Source organism: Anopheles marshallii, chromosome 3 (genome assembly GCF_943734725.1).
Source record: "Anopheles marshallii chromosome 3, idAnoMarsDA_429_01, whole genome shotgun sequence".
Lineage (NCBI taxonomy): Eukaryota > Metazoa > Arthropoda > Insecta > Diptera > Culicidae > Anopheles > Anopheles marshallii.
Window position 1 is genome coordinate 44476024 of NC_071327.1, and position 23420 is coordinate 44499443.

Genomic DNA, 23420 nt, shown 5'->3' on the forward strand with positions numbered 1-23420 from the left:
CATGCGCAATTTCTCTGACATGGTTTGGTCTTATGCACGAAATGGATCTGCCTGCTGGTAAGCCCCTCGGTTAGTTTTTATCCTTACGCAGCCATCATAGTCTCTATCCATTCGCGTAGAGATTATATTAAACACTACTGTACGGTCTCGACGATTAAATCAGGTCGAAATGTGGGATGTTGCTTGTTGCTTTTCAGATGCTGTTGTTTGACGTCTTGTTTGAGAACAGAAAAAAAAAATACGTAGTCGGGATCGGGTGACTCAACGCTAGCCTAAATTTAATCTGAAAAAAGAATAGTCAACCAACAAACTTTTTTCGTATGGTGTATGAAGCCGTCTGGTATAATGTATAGTTACCCTAAAATCATGTTGAGTATTGCAATGTCCAGTAGCAAGTGTCCCGTTGCTACTCGTGCTAGCTTCGGAATGGTCTACTAAAAGCAGGACCTCCGGCAAAGATTGCTCCTTGACCAGAGATCCAATATTGCAAGTTTTACGTGTTAAAGATGGTGGTGAAGGACACGCTAAACTCGCCGGGATGCTGTCCGGACACGTACACCTTCGACACGGCACTGGTGGCTGTCGGCGAGGGTGCAATCGTTGGTGGCGCTGGTGAGACGACCGGCAACGTTGGTTCAATGGCAGAGAGGAGACGGTTTTGTCGCTCACGCTCTTCAAGCAGCGGCAACAACAGACTCAACTTGTTGGACAGGTCGTCCGCCGGGTTCGTTGTCGGTTGAATGCGAATGGTGGAAGTCGTCGGGATGGTAAGTGTTTCGGTAATGAAGGATGTTATTACGGTGCTGGTAACGTCACTCTCGTACACGGTGGTTAGGATCTCGCGTCCCTGGAATGTGACCGGCAGTACGATCGATTTCGTCTGCGTGACCGTTTCGACAACTTCCTTCACGTGTGTCTTATAGTCGGTGGCCGTTGTCACCACCACCTGATAGCGGTTCGGGTCCGGTAAGAATTCGGTTGGGCGCGGTATGAAGTTGGGCTCGGGAGCTACGCCCAGGTTGCCGAGCAGCAGCTGGGAAAGCAAAATGTTTGCCAGCGGTGCGTTCGACAGTACCGAGTTCGGATCGGCAGGTTTGCCCTTAGTTTGCACGAACGGTGTGGCTTCGTAGATCGTGGTCGAGATGGTGGCGGAATAAGCAGTCGAACGGCCGCGGAAGGTGTTCTGGGACACCGAGATCGTAGTGGTAGGCGTGGAACTGAGAATGAACTTGGTGATCTCGAACAGACCATCATTGTTAAAGGACGTTATCTCCTTGTTGAGCACGTGCACGGGCAGTCCGTTGGGACCTTGTGTCAGTGAGAAGCAGGAGGTACATATCTCCTCGATACTGGTGGTAGTGGTCTTGATCAGACTGATCTCCGTCTTGGAGTTGGCAACCACCGATACGGTTGTATCCGTCGGAAGGAAGAACGTCACCGTCAGTGCGGCCGTACTCGGCTGGATGTTGGAACTGCCGAGACTAACTGTCTTCCGTCGCCAATCCTGCGTCGATGGCGATGACTGTCCGAAACGATTCCAGTTACGACCTTGCTCTTCTTCTTTGTAAGTACCTCGCGAATTACCTCCGCGACGTGAGTTGCTGGGCCGTGTAGGAACCTTGTTGTACGCAGACAGGGTAAACGTTGGTCTTCGACTGTTGGCATTGTAAACATTTGGTTTGTATGCCAACGATTTTAACGTATTGCGATTGCGCGATCGGGCAGCATTTCTAGCCAGGGTCGTTTGTGTTGTGGTGGCACGAGGCCGACTTGGTTTGACCGGCTCGTTCGCAGCAATGCGACTCTTTGACAGCAGCCGATATTCGGAATAGTTGTCGCGAAGGTTCTTGTTCAATCGAGGTGTTGTCGGATAGTCGACGTAATCGTCCGCCGTGTAGTACCGTGCATCAACACGATTTGTAATCGTTGGTGTGTCTCGATACGTGACCCGACCGCGCCGTGACGTTCGGCTATTGATCGCTTGGCGCTTCACTCGACCACTACGATCACCGGTGTCTTCCGGAGATGCTTTTGCCGCTTCCTGCTTTAAACGTATTTCGTTCGTAATCTCACTTAGCACGCTCAGCTCAGGATCATCCTCGAAATCTTCATCCAGCGCATTCAAATCAAGCAATTCGCCAGAATCGCGTGCTAAATAACGTTGAATGCCAGTCGAAGATGTCAGCAAGCGACAGCGCAGTGCGCATGAAGGGGATTCGGCACCCGCCGAAAAAGCGTGAAACCATGGTTTTCACAATGTAGTAAAAACGGTAGCACAGAAGAACAAATAGAAGAAAAGAAAGAAAGAAAAACACATAATTAGGCTGGAGATGACCACCGGCAGGCTAGTGTGCTACGGTTTGCAAGTTGTGTATGTGTATTGGGCGTTTGTTTTGCGGTCAAGTCCGTGTGGTGCGGCACGTGCTTTGTGGTGATGCAGATAGATGCAGTCAGTGTTACAGGGTCAGTAAGATTCGGTCAACACACCATACCGACAAACAGTTGAGCCGTCTCCCTCCGGTCGCTTGTGAAAGGTAGCCTTTATAAAACAAACTATTATTAATAACAAAACTCCCAACATAGATGATCCCCATGTCCATTGACTGTACAGATGAGTAGGTTAATGCCGTGTACGTACAGATAGTGAGAGGATATGGTGTGAAAGTAGAAGTGTGAAGTAGTGTGTTAAAATTGTGTAATATTACTTACAGCTAAAGGATACGAAGGATAATAACCAAACGATTTTTTTCACATGCGCTAATATCTATTATTTGATAATCATATACTATAATCTTTCAGGAACTCGGAGAGAGAATAAGTTTAGTAGCATTTACAGTATATTACAATAAGACAAAAGTAAAGCATATTCAACATCTACATACTTCGAGTCGTCACCGTGATCTACATTTGCTTCTAGTTCATGAGAACTTGTTTTATTGCGAACAGTTGATTTCTAAAATGTTACTTTTTCTTCCATTATGGCTATATCCACTCTTGGTTTCTTTGCAAACAAAGATATTTTCCTAACTTGATTGTGCTTGTATAGAACAGTAACATCTGAAAAAATGGGTTGTCATTGCAAATGATTCTGTTTAACGTTACTTAACAATTTGGAATAATCTTCGTTTGTTTTATCAGTTTTATCGTTACTTAAGAAAGTTTGATCCCAATGAGTCGCATTCGATATCTCTGCTGGCATCGAATGGAATAGATATAGACAGACAATTGATATGAGACAATTATATCATTAGATGCTTATAAGGTTCTTTAATACTAGGTTCTTTTAAACTTATTAACCTTAAAAGACCGACAATCTTTTGCTGAATAGCTAATGTGCTTAAGGCAATGTGAGACAATGTGTATAAGTTGAAGTTTGAAGACTGGACAATATTTTCGTATAAAAACAGTCATTTTATTGTTGATTGCTGTTTTAATAAATAAAAAACTCTAACATCAACATGATCAATCACATGTTCGATGGTGGCTAGGAAGTAGCTTGATCTTACAAAATATCCCTTCATTTTTTTTGTATTTTGAGGCCACACACATTGTGCTCTTCGTTACGAACCCTCTTCATCTTCATTACCATGTTATTCGTTGATTATACAAGTTCAACAATCAATGTTCGATAATGCCACACATTATCACGAGGTGCTTGTTATCTGAAAAAGGGTTATGTTTTCTCACTTTTTTTGTATTCGCAAGCATCGAAAACTAGCACAACTTATCAGACACCATTAAGTACCGTCTGCCAAGTCTAGTTCCGCCCTTGAACTTGATGGCTTACCAGCTTCCTTCCTGGTAGGACACTCGTTTACGAGAAACGCAGAGACGGAAGAGGAAACCCTAGCTTAAACGGGCCTGAGAAAAACTGGTACTCGGCGTCGTAAGGGCTTGTGTGATAAACGAGTCAATGGAATGGTCAGAGATAATACCCTTTGGTTTACACTCGTCCAAACCATCTCATTCCCATCGTTCGGTGGCATAAACTGAGTCTGGGTCCGGTTCACCGGTACCAGTTCGGACGACCTTTACGTACGCGTAACGCGTCGGATTCCAAACGTCCCACGGTGGACCCACCGCGGACTACACCACTGTGCCTCGGGGCTAATTGGCGCGGAATGATAATTGTGCTCTTTTATCGTTTCTCTTGCCCAGTGCTCTCTTGCAAAGCTGATCTTGCGCAGCACCACGAGGCGTTGACGGTTGCAGATGAATACCATCCACATCGTCATCATCATCATCATTTCCATTCATCCGGATCCAACTCTAGGAAAGCGGTCCCATCGCATCCTCCCTTTCCTCCAGCCGGCCAATTTGACACAAATGTCAAGGACGAATTTTCTGTTTGATTTACTGCCCGTAGGTGAGATGCGCGGAAGAAGGTTTATCTTCAGAATCGAATTAGATTGTCGTTTTTATTTCACGCATCACAACAGTTGGTAGTAGCACTCACCTTCTGTGGAAGTTGTCTACTTGCTCCCGTCCATGACAGTGGACGTTACTCATTGAGCATTGATTTCAAGAAGGTTAATTTGCTGAATGTGGTATTTCCGTCTAGGAATGCTCAAACTGTTTGAAACAGCTTACTTACATTATACGTGTCCATAGTGAAGTCATCATTGTGTCAATACCTTTTATTTTGAGCTCCATGGGAAACAAAATCGTGTTACGCGCTTAGAGATGAACTTTAAACTGATTGACATGTCCGTTAGGAAAAAAGAGCACTATTCTTGAGCAGATACAAAAAAACCGAAAGATTTGTTTTGGATATGTTAATGGTATAACATCCAACGTCAACAACCCAAAAGTCGAATTTTAATATGTTTTATTGTATTGCATATGATTTTGCAGTTCTATTGCATGAATACAAAAAAATGAATATCTTATTTTCAAGCCTTATAGATTAACTGCAATGTACTGTTTAACTACAGCCTGACTTAAAGAAAATTATAGGTTATAGCTTAGATAACAAGTTGCGTGATTTGAAACACTTTAGGCCATATCTTGTTTATGGTCATTCCGAATTGGGTACGACCCCCTATTATCAAGACCATTCAGCCAGGTGAACGTAAAATCTTATCCACCTGATTAACTAAATTGCTAGTTGTATGGGATAACTTTCTTACAAAAGTCAGGTTTGCAAATGTGCTATTAAACTGAAGTGTTAAAGTTCGCTAAAGTACTCAAGCAAAAAGAAACCAATTTTTGCCTAGGAATATTGGGAAAATATTATCCGTTATAAGTGGTATAGTTTAAGTAACCCATTGTGTGGCTTTTGCTTTGCAGATCTTTCATAGCGATCCATTCTTTTCCCATAATGTTCCCGTACAAACCGTTCACTTGTTTCAGCTAACAGTTAGTTAGATGCCCAATAACAATAAACTAGAACTGGATCATTATCAGGGTTTAGTGCAATGTTCAGGAAGCTGCCCGGTAGATCAATGCCCAATTATCGTGGGCATGAAGACGATTGCAGCCTCAGCCTTGGCTTCGTTTCTTCACGTGATTGCACCTTGAGTTTTTTTTATTTATCTGAAGAACGGCCAGACCACTATATCTATGCCTTGAGTTTCATGTTGTGTGTGGAATTCCGTCAAACGATGGCCCAACGAACATGGCAAAGCCGAAACGACAGCAACATAGGCTTATGCAGTGCCGTTGATGTTGAACTGTCGAGATGGCTTAAAGGTTAATTACCTGTTCTGTTGCTGGCAGGCGTGCTGACGTTTCGCACCGTATGCGTGTAGCGTGAGTGGCGATTCCACCGTGATTCCGCCTTGAAAGGAATATTGTTGTGGCCATCTTTCTTGTTCTGCACAGCGGTGGTTACCAATACGGCACAGCCACAAACTGGCGTGGGTGCGAACAGAAGCGATCTCATAATTTGATGTTGCTCATGTATTGCGGAGCACCCATCGCGATAGCCATTTTCGAAACATTGCCCGTTTAGCAGACAAAATGCATTACGGTGATCATACGAAAGCGATATGCGTATAAGCGCTGGCGCTGGTTACTGCTGGTGAGGAAAGAAGCTGGGACAGTTAATTCATGTAAAAATCTATCCGTGAACGGGAAGTTTCCTTACGCTTTGATGGCACGCTGGAAACGATCGTAAAATAAAACGATGCCCTCCAAAAGGTTGCATCGAATAAGTCCGCTTTGGCTTTCTTCTCCTGTCTCAAACTCAAGCGAGCGATGCTTTTAAAGGTTCACCTCATGAGGACAAGATTGTGTAACGCAAAGCAATGTCATCCCCAAAAGAAAATAATAAAGAAAAAACCCAGAAACATTACCAAATGGAATTTCCACCCAGGTAGACACCGGTGGCATCAGCGTAGAAAGTAGTAATTTAGATAGTTTTTGACGACAGCTACTAAGCGATTGATGCGCCCAAATGATGGGTTACAATGTTGGCTCGGGTGGCACTTGATCTTTCGGGGGAATTTTGCTACGCATGAGTGGAAACATTCATGAAGCTCGACATGCTTTTTTAAGTGTTGAAGTTACGTTTAAAAATAAATGACGACTTGCACGGCAGCAAACACCGCCGAGTGGATAACCTGCACTTAATGTACCTCTATGACATGCTTAACGGAAAAGGCCATTAATGAGAGAATCGATAAGGACGCTTCAACATCTAGATACGATCAAGATATGAGTTAAACGCTTGTTTATGGTTGGAATAATGGGCGGAAAGAAAAATCGAGACGAAGTCAAAAGGTCAGGTAGGATAAAGATTACTTTGAAGAGCATGTTGATGCTTGAAAATGATATAAAAAGATTATTGTGTTCTTTTTATCGCTGCTAATGCTTCCTTTTGGAACCATACGTGTTTATCTGATATCGTATACGTAGTTGTAAAATGCTGTGGAAATAGAATAACATCGCTGAATAGGTACATGGATTTACATTTTAAATTCACTCCAATAGAATGGTCAAATTGATCATATTTGTTACAAATGATTAATTTTTGTACGTACCCGAGAGCTGAGATGCTGTAACGAAAAAATGCAAAGAACACATTAGACCTCCAAAACATACACACACAGGTAGCAATTGAAAAGAGTGGATTGTTTCTGGGAAGGATGCATAATTATGATTCTTTAATTATTAGTACTATCCGTTCATTTATCTTGTGCCCGCGTGTACTTAATTTAAAAGCAATACATGATTTTTTTTAAGACTTGCTCAAACATTCCACTGTATGTGACAAAGTAGCCAAATCCACCGATCGTCGATTCCGAAATGCATTAGTCCATTTCCCATGAGTAGATCAATGCACCGCTAGTGTTCAGTATGCCAACAAAGTATTGGGAGACACAGTTGCGTAACCGCTCATTAGTCCCTATCACTCACCACTTATCGGCTGTCCGCGTGGGGTGTTTAGAAAATGTTTCACCAACCAAGGAGCATGTTAGATTTGATTAGTTGTCAAACATTTCATCCGTCAAATTATGGTGGCCTGGCGTATGGACTGAATGTGGCAAAACGCACACCAAACACCACCACTGTTGTGTGTCCTTAAAATGAAAAGAATTTACCACCGTACGTTCACCATTCCCATTGCCCCATCGCCCCTTGTAGCCTTTTCTCCATAACAGATTGTAGCTATCGAATTCGTGGTTGCACTGTTGCTGCAATTGGCAATCGATAGGACTACCGTACGAAGTAACCACAAGTGGTATGGTAGCTACAGTGCAAAAAAAATACCTATAATTACCACAAGTATCGATCGATCATCCGCCACGGAACGAATGGGCTGAAAGGCGACGATAGCTAAGGAGCATTCAAAGCATTTGCAACGAATCGATAAATTAAGTCTAATCGAAATGCTTAACGACAGGAGCATTGGGTAATGCTACGGAATGAAGGCTCAAACCTTTCCCTGGAGCCGTAACATCGTAAGCGGAAATACGTCCACACTTCCTGATTGTGGTAAAGATAATTTATCTAGCGTCTGTTACAATTCCATTACTTGACATTTCAACCGTCTGACAAATGATTTGAACTTGGCTTAAATAGCCCTCTGTCTGCAAAGCTCAGAAGGAACGATGAAAGAGATTTATAATTGACATTAATTATTAGATACAAGAAATCATCTGCATCATAAGATTTATATTAATAACTGGTACGCAAATAATCGAGCACATTTCATTACAGATAGTGAAATGAATTAATGAAAATCAAATAAGATAAGTAACATGTTACGCATACCTAACAAACAGGCAGGACAAACACTTAAAAGAGCTAACCTAATAATCGACTTCTCTCCCAAATCGCTGCCCATCTCTTCCGGTTAGCTTTGACACATTGGAAATCAAACTTAAGATAAGCCCAAACCAAATAAACTGGTCTGTTAGGCTCACTGGTGACAGCAGCCATAACTGATCGTTAGTCCCGTGTCTCATTTCCTGGTGATGTTTTAATTCATTGCTCCACATGGACAGTAGCCGCTACGGTGCCCAGAAAGATTGCAGCAGTGGACATTGTGGAGACAGTTCCATTCAAATCAACTCTTCCCGCTACCGATTACTGGCGAATCGGTTCGTTTACAAGTGTTGATGGTGGTAAAATGTATGCACAGGTAACTTTCACAAGACACCACTTCTCTGGATGCTGTTGTTATCGTGTGGTAGTTTTTCCGGTCGGAGATGGAACGAATAACAGCCTATACGTTGCATGGTCGGTCAATCGTGAAGAGAAGGATTTGCATAACAAGCGAATGCAATCGAATTTTTCGTTACACTTGACACATGTCTCTTTGCGGGAACGAACCCGTTTTCCTACGTAGATTTATTATCTACGCAAGTGTTAATAACTCTTTTCGACGAAAAAAAAAAATACCACACTTATGCAACGAGTAATCATAATTTTACGTTACTTGTGAGCCATATAAGCCTTCAAACATGTGCTAATGTGATTCCTCTTGTTGTAAACATCAAGTATTTTAACCAACAATGCAACAACAATATCATGATCGTTCCGGAACCAGCTGATAGCATTTCATCGCTAGCCTAGACATTGAAGGTCTTTCATTGACAGATTGTTCCCTTTACAACCGCACACACACACTCTCTCCAACTCCCTCCCTGTGTTTTTTTGTTTAGTCCTAAGTAGACATAAAATGTGTTTGTGTAATGTAGCTAACCACCGTGTCACCGTGTCCTTCCCAAGGCATGCAGCTGTCACTGTTACCGCCTACCAATGATATCACGATCGCACTCGACCGTTCGGCTGCTCCAAACGGAACTGAACGCTATTGCTCAGCAAATACTGTTTATGCGTCTAATTCCTTGCAAGCACTAAATTATAGGTCAAGAGCGGAGTAAACAGAACAGGTATCTTTGCACCGGCAACCACACCACCAGAACCACCGCACCGCAATGCCACAATTACCTCCCGGACATTCGAGAGCGGTTGTTAATCGTTAGAATGAGTTTGGATTAGGACCGGAGGACTTGAAGGAAAAGGAAGAGGAACTGTTTGAAGGACGCTTGATCGATATTGATTGAATAGGGTCCGCAGGATAATTACCTCTCTGTTTGCTGTAGTACTTGTCGCGGTAGAACGAGTCCACGTGCTCCGACTCGCCGGACTGGAGTGACTCGATGTCGTAACGATCGTTGTCGAACGATTCGCCCAGATCATCGTACTGGTCCAGATCACGCTCCTCCCGGTAATCCTCGCCGCCCGTCTCCTCGTCGTTGTACTGTTCGTCCTGGATGCCACCGTCTTCCTCGGTCCGATTGTACTGCCGGCCATTTCGACCATTGAACAGATCGTACCGCGAGCCGCCATTTTCACTGGAGGTGGTTTGGTTTTGCTGTCGGACGTCCCGGACGGATGCGAGCGGGGAGAAGGGTTTCGGCAGAATCTCTTCCACCGATGGCACGCGAATCTGTGGCTTGCGACCCGGATGTAACCGCCGTTCCAGGTAACGCTGGAGTATCTTCTGCGTGATTAGGTTCTGTCGCTGGATTTCCAGTACTTGTGGGTCTATATCTGTTGGGAGGGTGTTTGCCGTTGTTGTCGGGGTGTCGGGGGTGTGTGGGTTTGTGTGGTTGTATGTGGGACGTTGTTTATGCAGGCAGGAAGTGGGATGGTTGCGTTGCGGGTCCGGTGGCAGATGCGTTTTCGGGTCGGGTTTATCGGCCGTAACGGTGTGGTGTGGAATTTGGTTTATAAATTTCAAGTAGCAAGCAAGATAGCGAATGCAGAAGATAGATTTGGAAAAGAAACAAAAAAGAAACAGAAGTAAAGAGAGAGAAAATACGGAAATAGAGGGAGGGAGAGTGTGTGTGCGTGCTCGGGTCCATCAAAGTTGTGTAATGGAGGCACCAGGGAAACGAAACAAACGGTCCCAAAGTATCCCCGGGATGCGAACATCCGAAACCATCACCTTGCGATGGGGTGTTGTTTTTAAAAGGGTGCTTTATCCAACGTTTATTGAATGCTTAGGAGTGGCCCGCGATTATTTCAATACGTTTGGATGGCGGCATTTCCTCTTGGACAGATACTTAAGACGACGCGAGACGATGGCAACGGTAAACCCAATCCGCGTAACATTGCAAACTGAGGTGGGATCGAACCCTGATTTGAGCTCAACTGGAGAGCGATGGTTTCATAAATAACCGATGAATAAATTGATTATGTTTGATTTGTGTATGCGAAGCGTCTCACCGACCATCGACTGTTGTGTTTTGGAATTCTGCTGCATGATGGGATATGAAGGCGCCACAATGAGGTTAATGGTGAGCATGTGTATCCTATTAAGCTGTTGGTTGGTTGGTCGCTTATCTGGAAGGGTTTCGGATGCCAAGCCCCAAAATGGCGACGATCGCTGAATGTAATATGTTATTACACGCGTGTGTGAGTTACGTATCTAGACTTTTTTATGTTTTATGAAACAATGTTCGATTTTGGGACATGCATTATCCCAAGTTAAATATAATTTGCAAATTACCCCAAAAAGGTGGACTGTATTCCAACACCAAGCAGATTATTCCATATAAATAGTAAATGGATGATCTGCAACTGTTTTTTTTCAATATTTACTCGAGTAAAATGTAATGTAATTAAAGAGCACTTGTACGATCCCTTAACATTGCATCATTTAAACAATATTGCCGCATTTCATACGATTCCGCTCAATGTGATGCACCGCTTGTACACAAAACAATTATAACTCACCGTAACTTTGGCTGCTTTTGAAACCTGCAAACAACGAAACAAGACAACGAGAGTTTCATTACCATCCAATTCAAATCCGTATTCGCAGGGCGCGGTACAGCGTTAAAAGCGACAGGCGGTGGTTAGCAGCGGGGAGAAAAGGAGGAAGCAAGGAGGATGACGAAACGAATTCTTTCGCCAGCAGCAACATTAATGGTAAAAGCTCCTACAACCTCCTTATTTACAGTCCCCCATCCCACCCCCAGGCCAACACCTTGCGCGATCGGTCATAGCCGGAGCTTGGTTTGCGGGTCAAGTTGCCAATAATTTCACTCCGCGTTCCGTCCGATGTCGCTGTGGGGTTGGATCGATGGTGGATATGCGTTTTTTTGCTTAGTTTTCAAATTTTGTAGGACATGGTCAGGTGTGGTTCACGCTGGGCAAAATTACACATACAATCTGGCGGTGTCGTGGTCGAAGCATGGGTTACGATAATGACAAGAAAATTATTTGCTATTTGGCTACTGTTTGGACGAAAGCATGGAGGATGGTGAACCAAGCCGAGCAGGGAGAAGATGTTTGGCATTGACCTTGCGATTGTGCAATCATACGAGAATGTGTAGCTAGATGAGTGTTGCGGTTGTCGCAATATTTTTGACGCACATTATTTGATGGCAAACGTTTCAAACAAAACATATTTATTGACTAATTCAAGGGGTTTTATAGCGTATTGTGTATCGACTCGACTGGTTGTTTGAAGAGATTATAGTTTATAGCTATAGATTATAGTATAGTTAATTGTTCATACATGACAGTTAAAAAAAATGAATCATGTTTAAGCACTGATCGATCAAACGTTCGGTTGAATCGTTTATAAGTAACATTACATTTGGAAATATATAAACACTTTAACATCAGCAGCTCCACAAGTTCTGGGGATGGGTTTTACGTAACGTTTTCCATTAGAAACTCCTTATTGTTATTGTGTTCAATTCCGAGACTATTGGTCAACGTCAACGTTCACTATTGCTTTGGTCAGCACCTAACCATTGCGTATCAGGCCAATTTTCCGATGTATCGACTTCGGCACCGAGAAGCTAAATGAAATGTCACAGGAACTCATTTTCACGCACTAACGTGAGACATTGAGTGGTGCGAGATGAATCTGAGCGTTCCGTCAGGCGCCAACATAGACATTAGAAAATTAACAGAATGTTTTTATGGAATTAAATAAAAATAAAAACATCTATATTCGATATCATCAGAAAATGATTATTGAGAGTATGGTCGCATTTGGGGTATCTTCAGGAGCAACAAAAATTTAATAGCGAACCCTTTGCAAGTTAATGCAAGAATTTATGATTATACCTTGCATTATGGATGCATGATCTTCATAGTAATGGCATTCCGATTGCGTTAATCTCCATAAGGTAGCCCTTAGATTTTTCTTGTTGAGTGTAACGAGCTTGCTCAGTTATTTTTAGATGGTTACTAATCCTAGGTTAGTGTTAATTTGGAATTGAGCCTTGGATTGACGTACCAACAAGAACCACGACAGACTGCGAACCATAATTTAAATCACGGCTTTTCTGTTACTAGTACGTTTGGGATTACACACTTACACATGACTTATATTACGGGTGATATAGCCGACGTACAAATCGTGCGCACACAACGTCAACTTATGTCAGCAATAATAAAACACCAAATATTCTGGTGAAACAAAGTGGAACTCAACGTTCTTTAAGGCATATGTCCATCTATTTAAAAGGGATTTACAAGCAATGTGCACCGATGAGCCACACCATACCGATTGCCTGGTGATTTGTCATGCGAATTGTCTAAACAGATCATATCGCAAATATCGCCCAATACTGTCCTTTAAGAGCATATGCTTAATTTTACTATCCAATATTAGATTCATTGCATCAGTTATGAGTTATAATTGTTTCAAAACAATTATAGAAATATATAAATATAGAAATTATAGAAATTTATATAGAAATGCTATGTTTTTGCTTTAGTTATAAACTTTCTCCACAGAACTATCACCATGGGATTTCCCTTGGGAATGCACAATTGCAACCTAACCGCTGAAGCTGCATTAAACTTCCGCCTTTAGATGTCTGCTAATAAACGTTTAAAAATCCCTACCCAGAGGCCATTTTCTAAACTGTTCGCCCCCGTCCCGAGCGAGATAAATAATATCGTTTTCTTTCCGACCAGATTTTATTTCCCGGTGCCCAACGGTCGTTCCAAGTATTCGGCATGATTTCCGGATCACAGACCGATCCTAAGACCAACGGATGGCGAGTGATTTTCACCCAACCATTGTTGCGATCATAGCCAATGCACCTTAGGTGCAGCACTTTCTCCTCAAACCCCAGAAGGACGGTAATGAATCGACGTAGCGCAAGTGGGTGGAAGGTTGAAAGAAAATCCTTCCGCAGTTTGTCGTTGTCCGGTTAGATTAAACTCAAATTTCTTCAACTGACGGACCCATGGCGTTGGCGAGATCATGGCGATGAATGGTGGGAAAGAAGTGGGCGATGAAGCTCGAGTCTGTACTTGCACATTCGCTCTAACGTCTCTAAAAGCGTGTAGCTCTCGGTAGCTCGATAGGGGAAACGAGTTTTTTTCCACACACCGAACGAACATTGCTCGCTGCCCACATACTGTCCGACTGGCCGGAGTATTAAGGTGTGTGTTTGTGGTTAAGGATTGTGTGCAAAAAAAAGCAACAAGCATTCCAACACCGGTTGACTTCGTTCGGATCGGTAGATCAGTGCAAAAACATAACAAAATGAAAACTATAACATGCCTCCTTTCAGCAACGATCAAGTTGACCTTGCACCGATCTTGTGCCACCATGCCTGAAGTCCCGATGGTCATTGAGCTGTCGTAACGGACCAATCTACTAGATCGGATCAAGTACCTAGCAAGCGCAACGGAGCGGGAGCTATTATGCTCGAGCAGCTTTGTAAATCAATTCCATCTCCAGATCTAGCTTCTCTAGCTCTAAAGCTTATAAAGAAGGATACTTCTTTGTCCGTTCGGGTAGTTTGAATTCATTTGCAAGCAACTCTCTGTTCGCGTCATCAACCTCCCAGCAAGCAAACAAACAGGTAAATCATCTTTCCGTTCACATTCTGCGTTACTTTCGGAGCAACAAAACACACCCGAAAGCAGCCAACTTTGCACTGCGCCGACGAGCAGATGATGATTGTTAACGCAGGTTGCTTCGTACGAAAGGCCAGGACCGGCTAAAGGCGGTCGGTTTGACGTAGAAGGTCGCCCGGTCTTCCGGGCAAAAACGGACACCGGTCAGAGCAACATTCTTTTGCTCCGTACGGGCTCAATGATGATCCTTTCGCGTGGATGGAACAAGCGGAACATTGGGTGGAATGGTAAGCAGTTGCTCAATGATTGTTGATGCTACTTCATGACATTTAAGTTGTTGTTTGATGGGAAATTCCTGGTTAAATAACCATTTTATTTCAATTACCGCAGTCCCAGCTCAAACCCCCTCACGGTAACACCCAACCCAACTCCCAGCTCATGGTTTTAGTGCGAAGAATGTAAATATTTTATAAAAGCCTAATTGCTATTTGGATAATTGTTCCCTCTTTTTTCCATTCGAAGGTTCCTGTTTTTGGTGTCGTTTCTTTTTTTTCGCACCTGGTTTAAATGTTGCACTTCCAATTTTTCGTTTTTACTTTCACCAATATTGCTGCCAAGAGGGTGTCTCGATGTCAGTTATTCCAAACCTAGCAGGTTGGTGTTCCTTTACATCCCCTACATCCACCGGCTGGCATGAAGCGAAAGGTAAAGGTGCAATTGCATCGTCCACAGATTTGGCTGGCACGGTGAAGTCCGTTCACTTTTTCCCCTGGAACACATTTCGCACGAGTCACATTCCGCGGGCCACGGGAAAGTGTGCGAGAAGCGTCTTTTGTCCGCTGGTGTTTGTTTCAAGGAGAGGACGGAATCCATTCCCAACAGGCTGTATTCCAAACGCCCGATCCTTGCGATCCAAGCGAAATGTTTCGTCGGTGCAACTGCGCCGAACAACCGAAGCTAACAGCGCTTTCTTTTGCACAGCTCTCGCTTTACGTGGCGAACTAGCGAACTGGAAAATCTAAAACTGTACCACCCGCTAGCAGTCGGGTCGCTCCAGCCACACACAAACATATGGCGCATAGTTTCTCCTCTGCATCCCGTCCCAACTGCGAAACAAACCGCACTCATTGCACAACTTTTTAGCGGAATTAAACGGTCGGTTACTTAACGATCACGACCCGGTTCCAGGTGATGCGAGACAGGATTTGCACTGCGAACTGCAAAACTGTCTTCGGTGGCTTTGTAGCGCAAATTTTTACCGTTCCTTTCACTATTGTTTCAGTTTGAACATGTGTCGTCGGTTTTCCTTTTCCCCATTTTAGCTCACTACATTACCAACAGGTCCATCCATCGATGTGATAGTTCCTTTTCGGCTAAGCTTGATGTACTTTTGCAACAGGAAACGATGTTGTAGATTGTGACCATATGGCTTACAAGTAATTGCAGGAGCAGGATCTTGTTAGCAAGCTATCAGGAAAGGTTTTGAAATCGACTTTGATAGTTGCTTTATCGCATCCGGAAAAGCGATCTCGGTCTGCCCCGGGCATTCCATTGTTCATAATCTAATATCCAGCTTGAAATCTCTTGACACGACGGTTATAATAATCATACGGATTATTGAATGTGAAAGCCATTAACAGGTTGTCTGATAAGTCCCCGGTCTGACACATAGATGGCGCCGATAGTATTAAATGCATATTATTTTTATACAGTACCAACCTTCAAATGATTCGTGTCAAAATTTGACGTCTGTATGTCAATTAGTTTGTGAGACAGAGCGTCTTTTGTCAAGCAACTTTTGTGCAAGTGTTGTTCCACCAAGACAACGCACCGTGCCACAAGTCATTGAGAACGATGGCAAAAAATCATGAATTGGGCTTCGAATTGCTTCCCCACCCACCGTATTCTCCAGATCTGGCCCCCAGCGACTTTTTCTTGTTCTCAGACTTAAAAAGGATGCTCGCAGGGAAAAAAAATTGGCTGCAATGAAGAGGTGGTCGCCGAAACTGAGGCCTATTTTGAGGCAAAACCGAAGGAGTACTACCAAAATGGTATCAAAAAATTGAAAGGTCGTTATAATCGTTGTATCGCTCTTGAAGGGAACTATGTTGAATAATAAAAAACGAATTTTGACAAAAAAATGTGTTTTTCTTTGTCAGACCGGGGACTAATCAGCCAACCTGTTATGATATTCGTGTAAAACATTGAAATTATTAGTATTTCCATTATATCTCATAAGATAGAGTTATTTACATAAACTGATCCTTTCATGTGGAAAATATTTGATATACGTAATACCTTAATGTTAGTGGGTTTGGTTATCTGATAGTCATATCCTTTGGGCACTTTTTGCTACTGTTATTTATTATTTAAACATAATTCTAGAAATTCAACATATTCATCAATTTTTATGGTACGGAATGATTGGAATAAGTTATATTAAACGCATCAATATTTTTTTTCATTTTCTTTATCCTCATCTTGACCCTACAACCTTAGGGGGACCTCAGGAAGTATGGGTTTTTTAACTTAATTTACACATAGTTTGATGCGTCTACCAAAAAAGGCCGAGGTATTGGATTGGCAGACGAAGGCTCTCGATCGTGAGCGGTTTAGAGGATTCCTGCAAAGAGCCAAGATCGCTGACCAAGGTAGTACCGCCGGTTAAGTAAATTATCATAAAACTATCCTGCTGCTTCAGTATAAAACATTGATCATTGACTTCAATGATCTGGAAACAATTTATTTATTTAATAGTGTAACGGAGGATAAATTTCAATTTATCGATGTAATTCCATGTGACGAGTGTATTGAAAGTAATTAAAATATATCTATTGCTACCTTAAAATGTCATACGTAAAACATTCACAACAAAAATAAAAAAACACGCATATCTCTATGCGAAAAACCAAACAAATAGAATCTTCATCCTCTGAGTCAAATTAATAACTTATCTTGGATCATTACGATAAATCGATTTACTCTATCCCGTGAAACGTGTTATAGCATCGTAATTACTGTACAAATCATCCGTAAAATCCATTGCCACTATCACATTCTCATTCTCTGCAACAGAACCGCCATCAGGTCACGCGATAATCAGGTAGGTGGGTGTACGACCAGCGACGGAATTAATGTGGCTAAAGTGTGGCGGATCTATGCTGAATTGATTCACGTGTGAAAAACGTTATTTACCCAACCATGCCCATGCCGGTGGAGCCTGCAATCAATTTATTGCCTTCGAAGCACACCTCTTCTTCCCAACCGCTCACAGCTGCCGTCGTCTTTCGACTTCTCACAAATTAGTTGCCAATCGCAAATTCATGTTCATGAGAGCGTAAGCGTTTGTGTTTTTGTTTTGCTTCTTTAAGCAACAAGTTTCTGCTTAGCGCCGCGTGCGCCTATTTCGTACTACAACAATGGAGCACTGGAAGGGTTGGAGCGGAAAATGGCACACAAATCCGGCAACAACTCAACAAATGCACAGCATTGACGCTGGTATAGCATAAATGGTTTCATCTTCGGCCCGACCTGCTGTCGGTCGGTGGCAAACGTGTTGTCAAATTGTGCAAGTGGTAATTGTCAAAGTTTTCGGAGAGAACGTTTCAACGCGCCTACCGCAGTGAGCTCGGTGTAGCTAATTGATGATTCGCTGCGTACCGTGATCGTTGATGGTGAGATGGAGCTTTTCTTCCTTCCATCAGGACAGGTGAGCTTCGGAATGCTCGCGAAACGTGACGATAATTACTGGGAACCTTGAACTGACTGGTAAGCATTGTAGTCCAGCTGGTAAGCACTGCTCTGTGATGATGGTTTTGCAAACGTAAACACCATACGTTGATCAATGTTTTGCAAGAGCCACAATTAAGTGCATTTAAAAGGCGTTCATGTGGTTTAAAGATTAAGACGGTTGCAGGAAAAGAGTATATGCTGTTCTTTGCCGTAATTCTCCCACACGTTGGATGTAAGTCTACAGATTTTGAAAAGCAAGTAAGAATGATAAGGGTTTTGTGTTGCGGAGTTACAAATTTCGTTTCTATGACAAGTGACCTTTCGTTTCTGACCAAGACAACGAAGAACATTTCAAATCATCCGAATGTTCCATCATTTGTATGGTCATATCATGAGCAGTTGCGTCCAGTGAAGTACTGAACCAGGCCATTGTAAACTATCTGTACTAAAAAGGGCTCTAAAGAATTGATGATAGTAAAAACGAATATATAAAATGGATTAACCTACCATTTTATGGCACTAGGAAGGTGAGAGTTGTTGATTTTGGAGTTGAACCACTTTTCAATAACCAACCATAACGATTGTCGAACAAAATAATTGAAGTTTAAAAATACCGTAAAGTTAATTTCGTTCTTCTGAATCTTTTTTTTTCTTTTGAAAATGCTTCGGTGCGAAAAGGGATTAAAAATCAAATACAATAATCCCAATGTATTGGGAAAAATGAAAAGCTGAATTCGTAGCATGAAACATAAGAATAGAATGAGGAACATTGCCTATATCAACGCTTGCAGATTTGATTGATGTACTGTTGCTATAGCCCTTGATCACACTTTTCGAGGTTGTCAAACATGCACCAGATCCGCGTGGTACAGTGAGTCTTCTCATGTTCGCAAACAAAAGGCAATGCATTTCATCAAGCGCCAAAGCATCTTTTCCAAGCATAAAATGCGGATTGGCCGTCACTTGCGCACGGTTGCTCAACATTTTGGCTACTACCGAAGGCTTTCCGCAGCACGGTCAGCAGCACGATCGTGTTTCGTTTCGATTCATGCTGTGTGCGACGTTACGCCACGGATCAGTCGCGCTATAGGACCGCAGACGGTCATGGAATTCTCCCGCCGTGTTAAACAAAACTAGACAGCGGAGAGCAAAAAAAAAAAACAAAAACACAAAACGCGACAGACCGTGAGCGGCTTCGGTGGTTGGATGGCCTCCGTAGAATGTGCTACCATCGTTCTATTGGCGAGGGGGGTGCGATACCCAATCCTATCTGACCCCATCTTCCGACGCTAAAGATGACCACCGCTGGAGATTGGTACCGCCGTTGCTTTCGTGTCTCGGTCGATCGTAGCGCGATGCAATTAATCACCCGGAATGAATTAATTGAAATTCAAATTCCCTCCACAACATGAAACGCCCGACCGGTGGCGCACTGCTCGGTGGCGGATGTTAACCGTGAGGAAAAATATATGTTTTTTGCCTACTTTTCACGCGACTACCGATGTGTGGTTGATCAGGTTTCCGTGAAAAGTAGTGTGCGCGTGTGATTTTACAGCGATATGTTACCCGATGACGAAACACGGATTCTTCGCGGATCAACTACCACATTCTTCAGGCGAGGTAAAATGAGTGGCCGTGTAAATGAATAGAATATCATCCACAGCGCCCATTGAACCGTTCTTCTACAGAACAATGGTGTTTTATGCTAATCATAACCAGCGAACCAGTCTGCAAGGAGCGGGACGGTAGCGATCTCGAATGGGCTAATAATAGAATACAGGGTAGGTGGGACCCGAAAATCTCACAAAATGGTGCCATAAGAGTTTGCTTCCTTATTTGCTTGGTAAAGAATGTTTTGTCTGCAGCGGGAAGGAAACAATTCGCAGTTATTTTAAGATTAGATCGCTGATCAGTAAAATCCGATAACTCAGCATTGTTGCGAATCACCTGACAACATTGTACAGTTAGTATTGTTGACAGTTCATTGTACCTTTAATGTATTGCTGTATCTGTTGTCACAAATAGTAAATCAAAATACAAAGTGTGCAAAGGGAAAAGAAAATACGTCATGTTCTTTATAGTTGACATATTCAAGACACTTCCCTTGAATTGAAATCGTCATTGAAATTAAAACCATAAAAACATTTTCAATGCTACAAAATGTTCATTTCACTACATTCAAGGTTATCCTCGCATGGTGTTATAGCATACGGTCGCGTATCTTAGCATTTCATTTCCCTTTTATCTCCTTCATGCGTACAATTTTCACTCCGAAGGTCTAATCAGCCAAGAGGGAAAGCAGCGGTACAGTTATTTTCAGCTACGGTGTGGCGAACGTCATCATCATCACCATCATTCGCGCAGCAGCATCGCGTTTCAGTGTAAAAAAAAAACCGGTTCATCACTCTCACCTGATCACGCTTGCACCCATGATAGGTCGCGACCAGACAGGCCCATGCACCTCCATTAGATAGCGCTCCACAGGGTACTCTACATTCGAAACGACGGTATTTAGGTCACCTACCGCGTGTGTTCGGTATGTGCGTATTTTGTGTTTTATATAAAATCGATTACGTCAAGACGGATTCGTCGCTAGGACGTTCGGAGGGCTCAAGTCTTTCGTTTCGTGCAATGTGCGTAAGTTCGTTTTTAACGAGGTTGATATGTTTTCAGATGAGACTATTTTGAGTGCAGCAAACAAAAACATACAATTTTTAAAGTAACATTTTACCAGACGTATGTTAAACAACTTTTTCCCGCTTTAAATCTCTCTTCTTTGTCTCGATCAAAGCATGACAAACAAACCGGTTTCACTTTTTCCGACGATATTGCGCCATCGCCAGCGATAATAGTGATATGCAACTGGAACCCCGAGGGCTACTTCAATGACGCCACGCTGCTTTAGATGCACTACTTTTCTTAACCGATCTATAGAATGTGAGACATGATGATGGCTGATGCGATGGTGCGCTTCAATGTGTGATGAAAGTGTGATTGCATATGCAGAAGCGTACTATGTTTAGATAACACTTTGAACTTAATCGTCGTAACACATGGGTTGAGCAGACGATGGCGCGTGCTATTAATTCTATTGGCCAAAACGGTAGAGCATAGATGCTGCAATCGATGTTTATGTACAAATTTAGAAACATTCCACGTTGACAAATTGGCGGGGGTTTGGTAGGTGTTTGTATGTATTAAGTAACATGTAGTACGGGCCTTTAGAATTGGCATAATTAAATTATATTTGGAGAAATGGGTACAAATGGTAACACTACATCAATTCTAGCTTGTGCTAATGTTGGGTGGTATCGAATATGCTGGAAATTCCTATCTTGCTTCATAGTGTAAAGTGAAGGCCGAAACCGCCTCCAAGCAACAAGATTTCAAATATTAGCATAACTTTCGCACATCCTATGAATTTATTTTCTGATGGTGGAATATTTGAATAACGGAGTATATGTTCAGACATTGACATTTACATTTAAAGTCATTTCTGTATCATTGACCAAGTCCCATTGACCACGTTTGTGACGCATTGCATTTCAGTAACGACTTCAACCATCACTAGTTGTATTGCATACAAGTCTTCATAATTTATTGTAGATTAATGAGATAAAGTACAACTCAATAGTTGCTTGAGGTTTACAGTTAGTGTGGAGATTAAACCGGCAACTAGATTGATTAGATGATGCAGGAAACCGAGTATTAAGACTTCCCTTGATATATCAATTGAGTCGTAACTTTGATTCTGTCACGGAGAATATGCAAAGTTGTTTCTCTGTCCTGGTGCGTGTATTAACGTAGATGCGATTAAAATTAACTTAATCGTCGATTTACAGCAATTAAAATGTCGCAAGCGGTGATCATGTTTCTGGAAGCACGCCAACACATAACTACTGCCAGCGGGTTGCTGCGGAAATGGGCCAATCAAATTTGCATTCGGCAAAACATCTCCCCACGAACATCTAATCCCGACCTACGCCATCCGTACAGAGTGAAAAATGGTTAAATTTGCACATTTCGTTCCTCCTTTCTTTCTTCAAGGGGAACTTTCAACTTTGACTGGAACGAATCGATGAAAGGATTTCCCCCATGATGATGTATTATGAAATGTTATGGCGTACGAGTGTGAAAGATGGCTAAAAAAACCCACGAGAAGGTCAGACAATGAGTGTGTTGCATCCAAGTGTTGGGAATATTCCTGATGATGGAATTATATCGCAGTACCGTTTCCATTCGTCCCAATTATCACGGTTGTCGTCGTCATCATCATCGTCTTCAGCATGGTCCTACGAATTCGTCCACACCACTATTCGATTGCGATTACATAAACAAATGCGAACAGCAGGAGCAGCAAGAAGAAATAAAACATGCCACACCAAAAGGTAAGCCTTCGGCCGGGATGCATAACGGGTGCGCGAGAAATCGCACCAACCGACCAACAGTCCACCTTGCCGTATGATTGGGGTCATTGAAGGCTTATGCTGAAGTTGTGTTTTGTGAGGTATGAGGTAGTATGAGGTTGGTTTGGGTCAAGACTTTCGCAAAGAAGGACTTTATTTTGGCCGTAGTTTCATGGTTAATGGGACAGCGAATAAAAGAAGCATTGGAACCATGAGGGATGTAATACTTAATGATAAGGATGTGCTACTAAGATATTATACAATTTTGTGCTCACGAATATCCTCTACAGTTACTGTTTGACATTTTCAATATTATATCTACCAAAAACTTTCTACAAATCACTACAAAATCGCCAAACATACAGTCCCAGTAGTGAGTCTAGTTACAACAGGCAAACCGATCGAAAAGAAGGCCAGCCTAGCTGGTTCAACCGAAGGAGGACAAACATTATGCAACGTGTCGGGGTCCGCTAGTCCATGGGGAAGCACTAAAATGCGCACCGTACGCATTCCAAAGGTACTAAGCTAAAACGGAGGCAAGCGAACCGAGCGTGTTCTATACAAGCCCCGATGTAAATATGATTTTAGACCCCCGCAAAGGGGGGAGGGTTTGAAGACCGAGCACTCACCTTTCTCTTTGAAGTTAAAATTGCCGGGTTTTTGCGTTGTCGCCATCGCCACGCACAGCAACAGAACCACTAAGCGTACCATGTTTATAGCATAAAGTTGAATTTTTCTATCCGTTTTCTCGATCACACTTTAGTCCTTTGAAGCAATTCAAATTATACTAAAATCTGAATGTGCGAATTAAAGGAGTACACTTGCGATCAGCAGCTATAAACTTGTTGTCGGGCCTACATTTGGAATGAAATATTAAAACACAGGCAAACACAGCAATTGCTTAATGTAACACTAAAAATCTATAACTGTCAGATCAATCAGACCGTTCCACACGCCAGAGATGAAAGAAACACTAATGTTTCAAAATCT

At 42.6% G+C, this 23420-nt stretch overlaps 1 protein-coding gene across 1 annotated transcript; it reads right to left on the reverse strand.

Moving 5' to 3' along the window:
* Positions 1-493: 493 nt before the first annotated feature.
* LOC128715784 (uncharacterized) lies at positions 494-23141 on the reverse strand. The gene is made up of 5 exons (XM_053810698.1): positions 23060-23141; positions 11194-11217; positions 9538-10005; positions 6984-6998; positions 494-2151 (listed from the first exon to the last, which is right to left on the reverse strand). The coding sequence occupies exons 1-5, from the start codon at positions 23139-23141 to the stop codon at positions 494-496; spliced, it is 2247 nt and encodes a 748-aa protein (XP_053666673.1).
* Positions 23142-23420: the final 279 nt, after the last annotated feature.

Bases quoted from the DNA above. Each gene is read 5' to 3' on its own strand.
- LOC128715784 (XM_053810698.1), bottom strand. From the start codon at position 23,141: ATGGTACGCTTAGTGGTTCTGTTGCTGTGCGTGGCGATGGCGACAACG. The intron at 11,218-23,059 runs GTGAGTGCTCGG...CGTTGTTTGCAG, and splicing joins TTTTAACTTCAAAGAGAAAG to GTTTCAAAAGCAGCCAAAGT. The intron at 10,006-11,193 runs GTGAGTTATAAT...CCCTCCCAACAG, and splicing joins CAAAAGCAGCCAAAGTTACG to ATATAGACCCACAAGTACTG.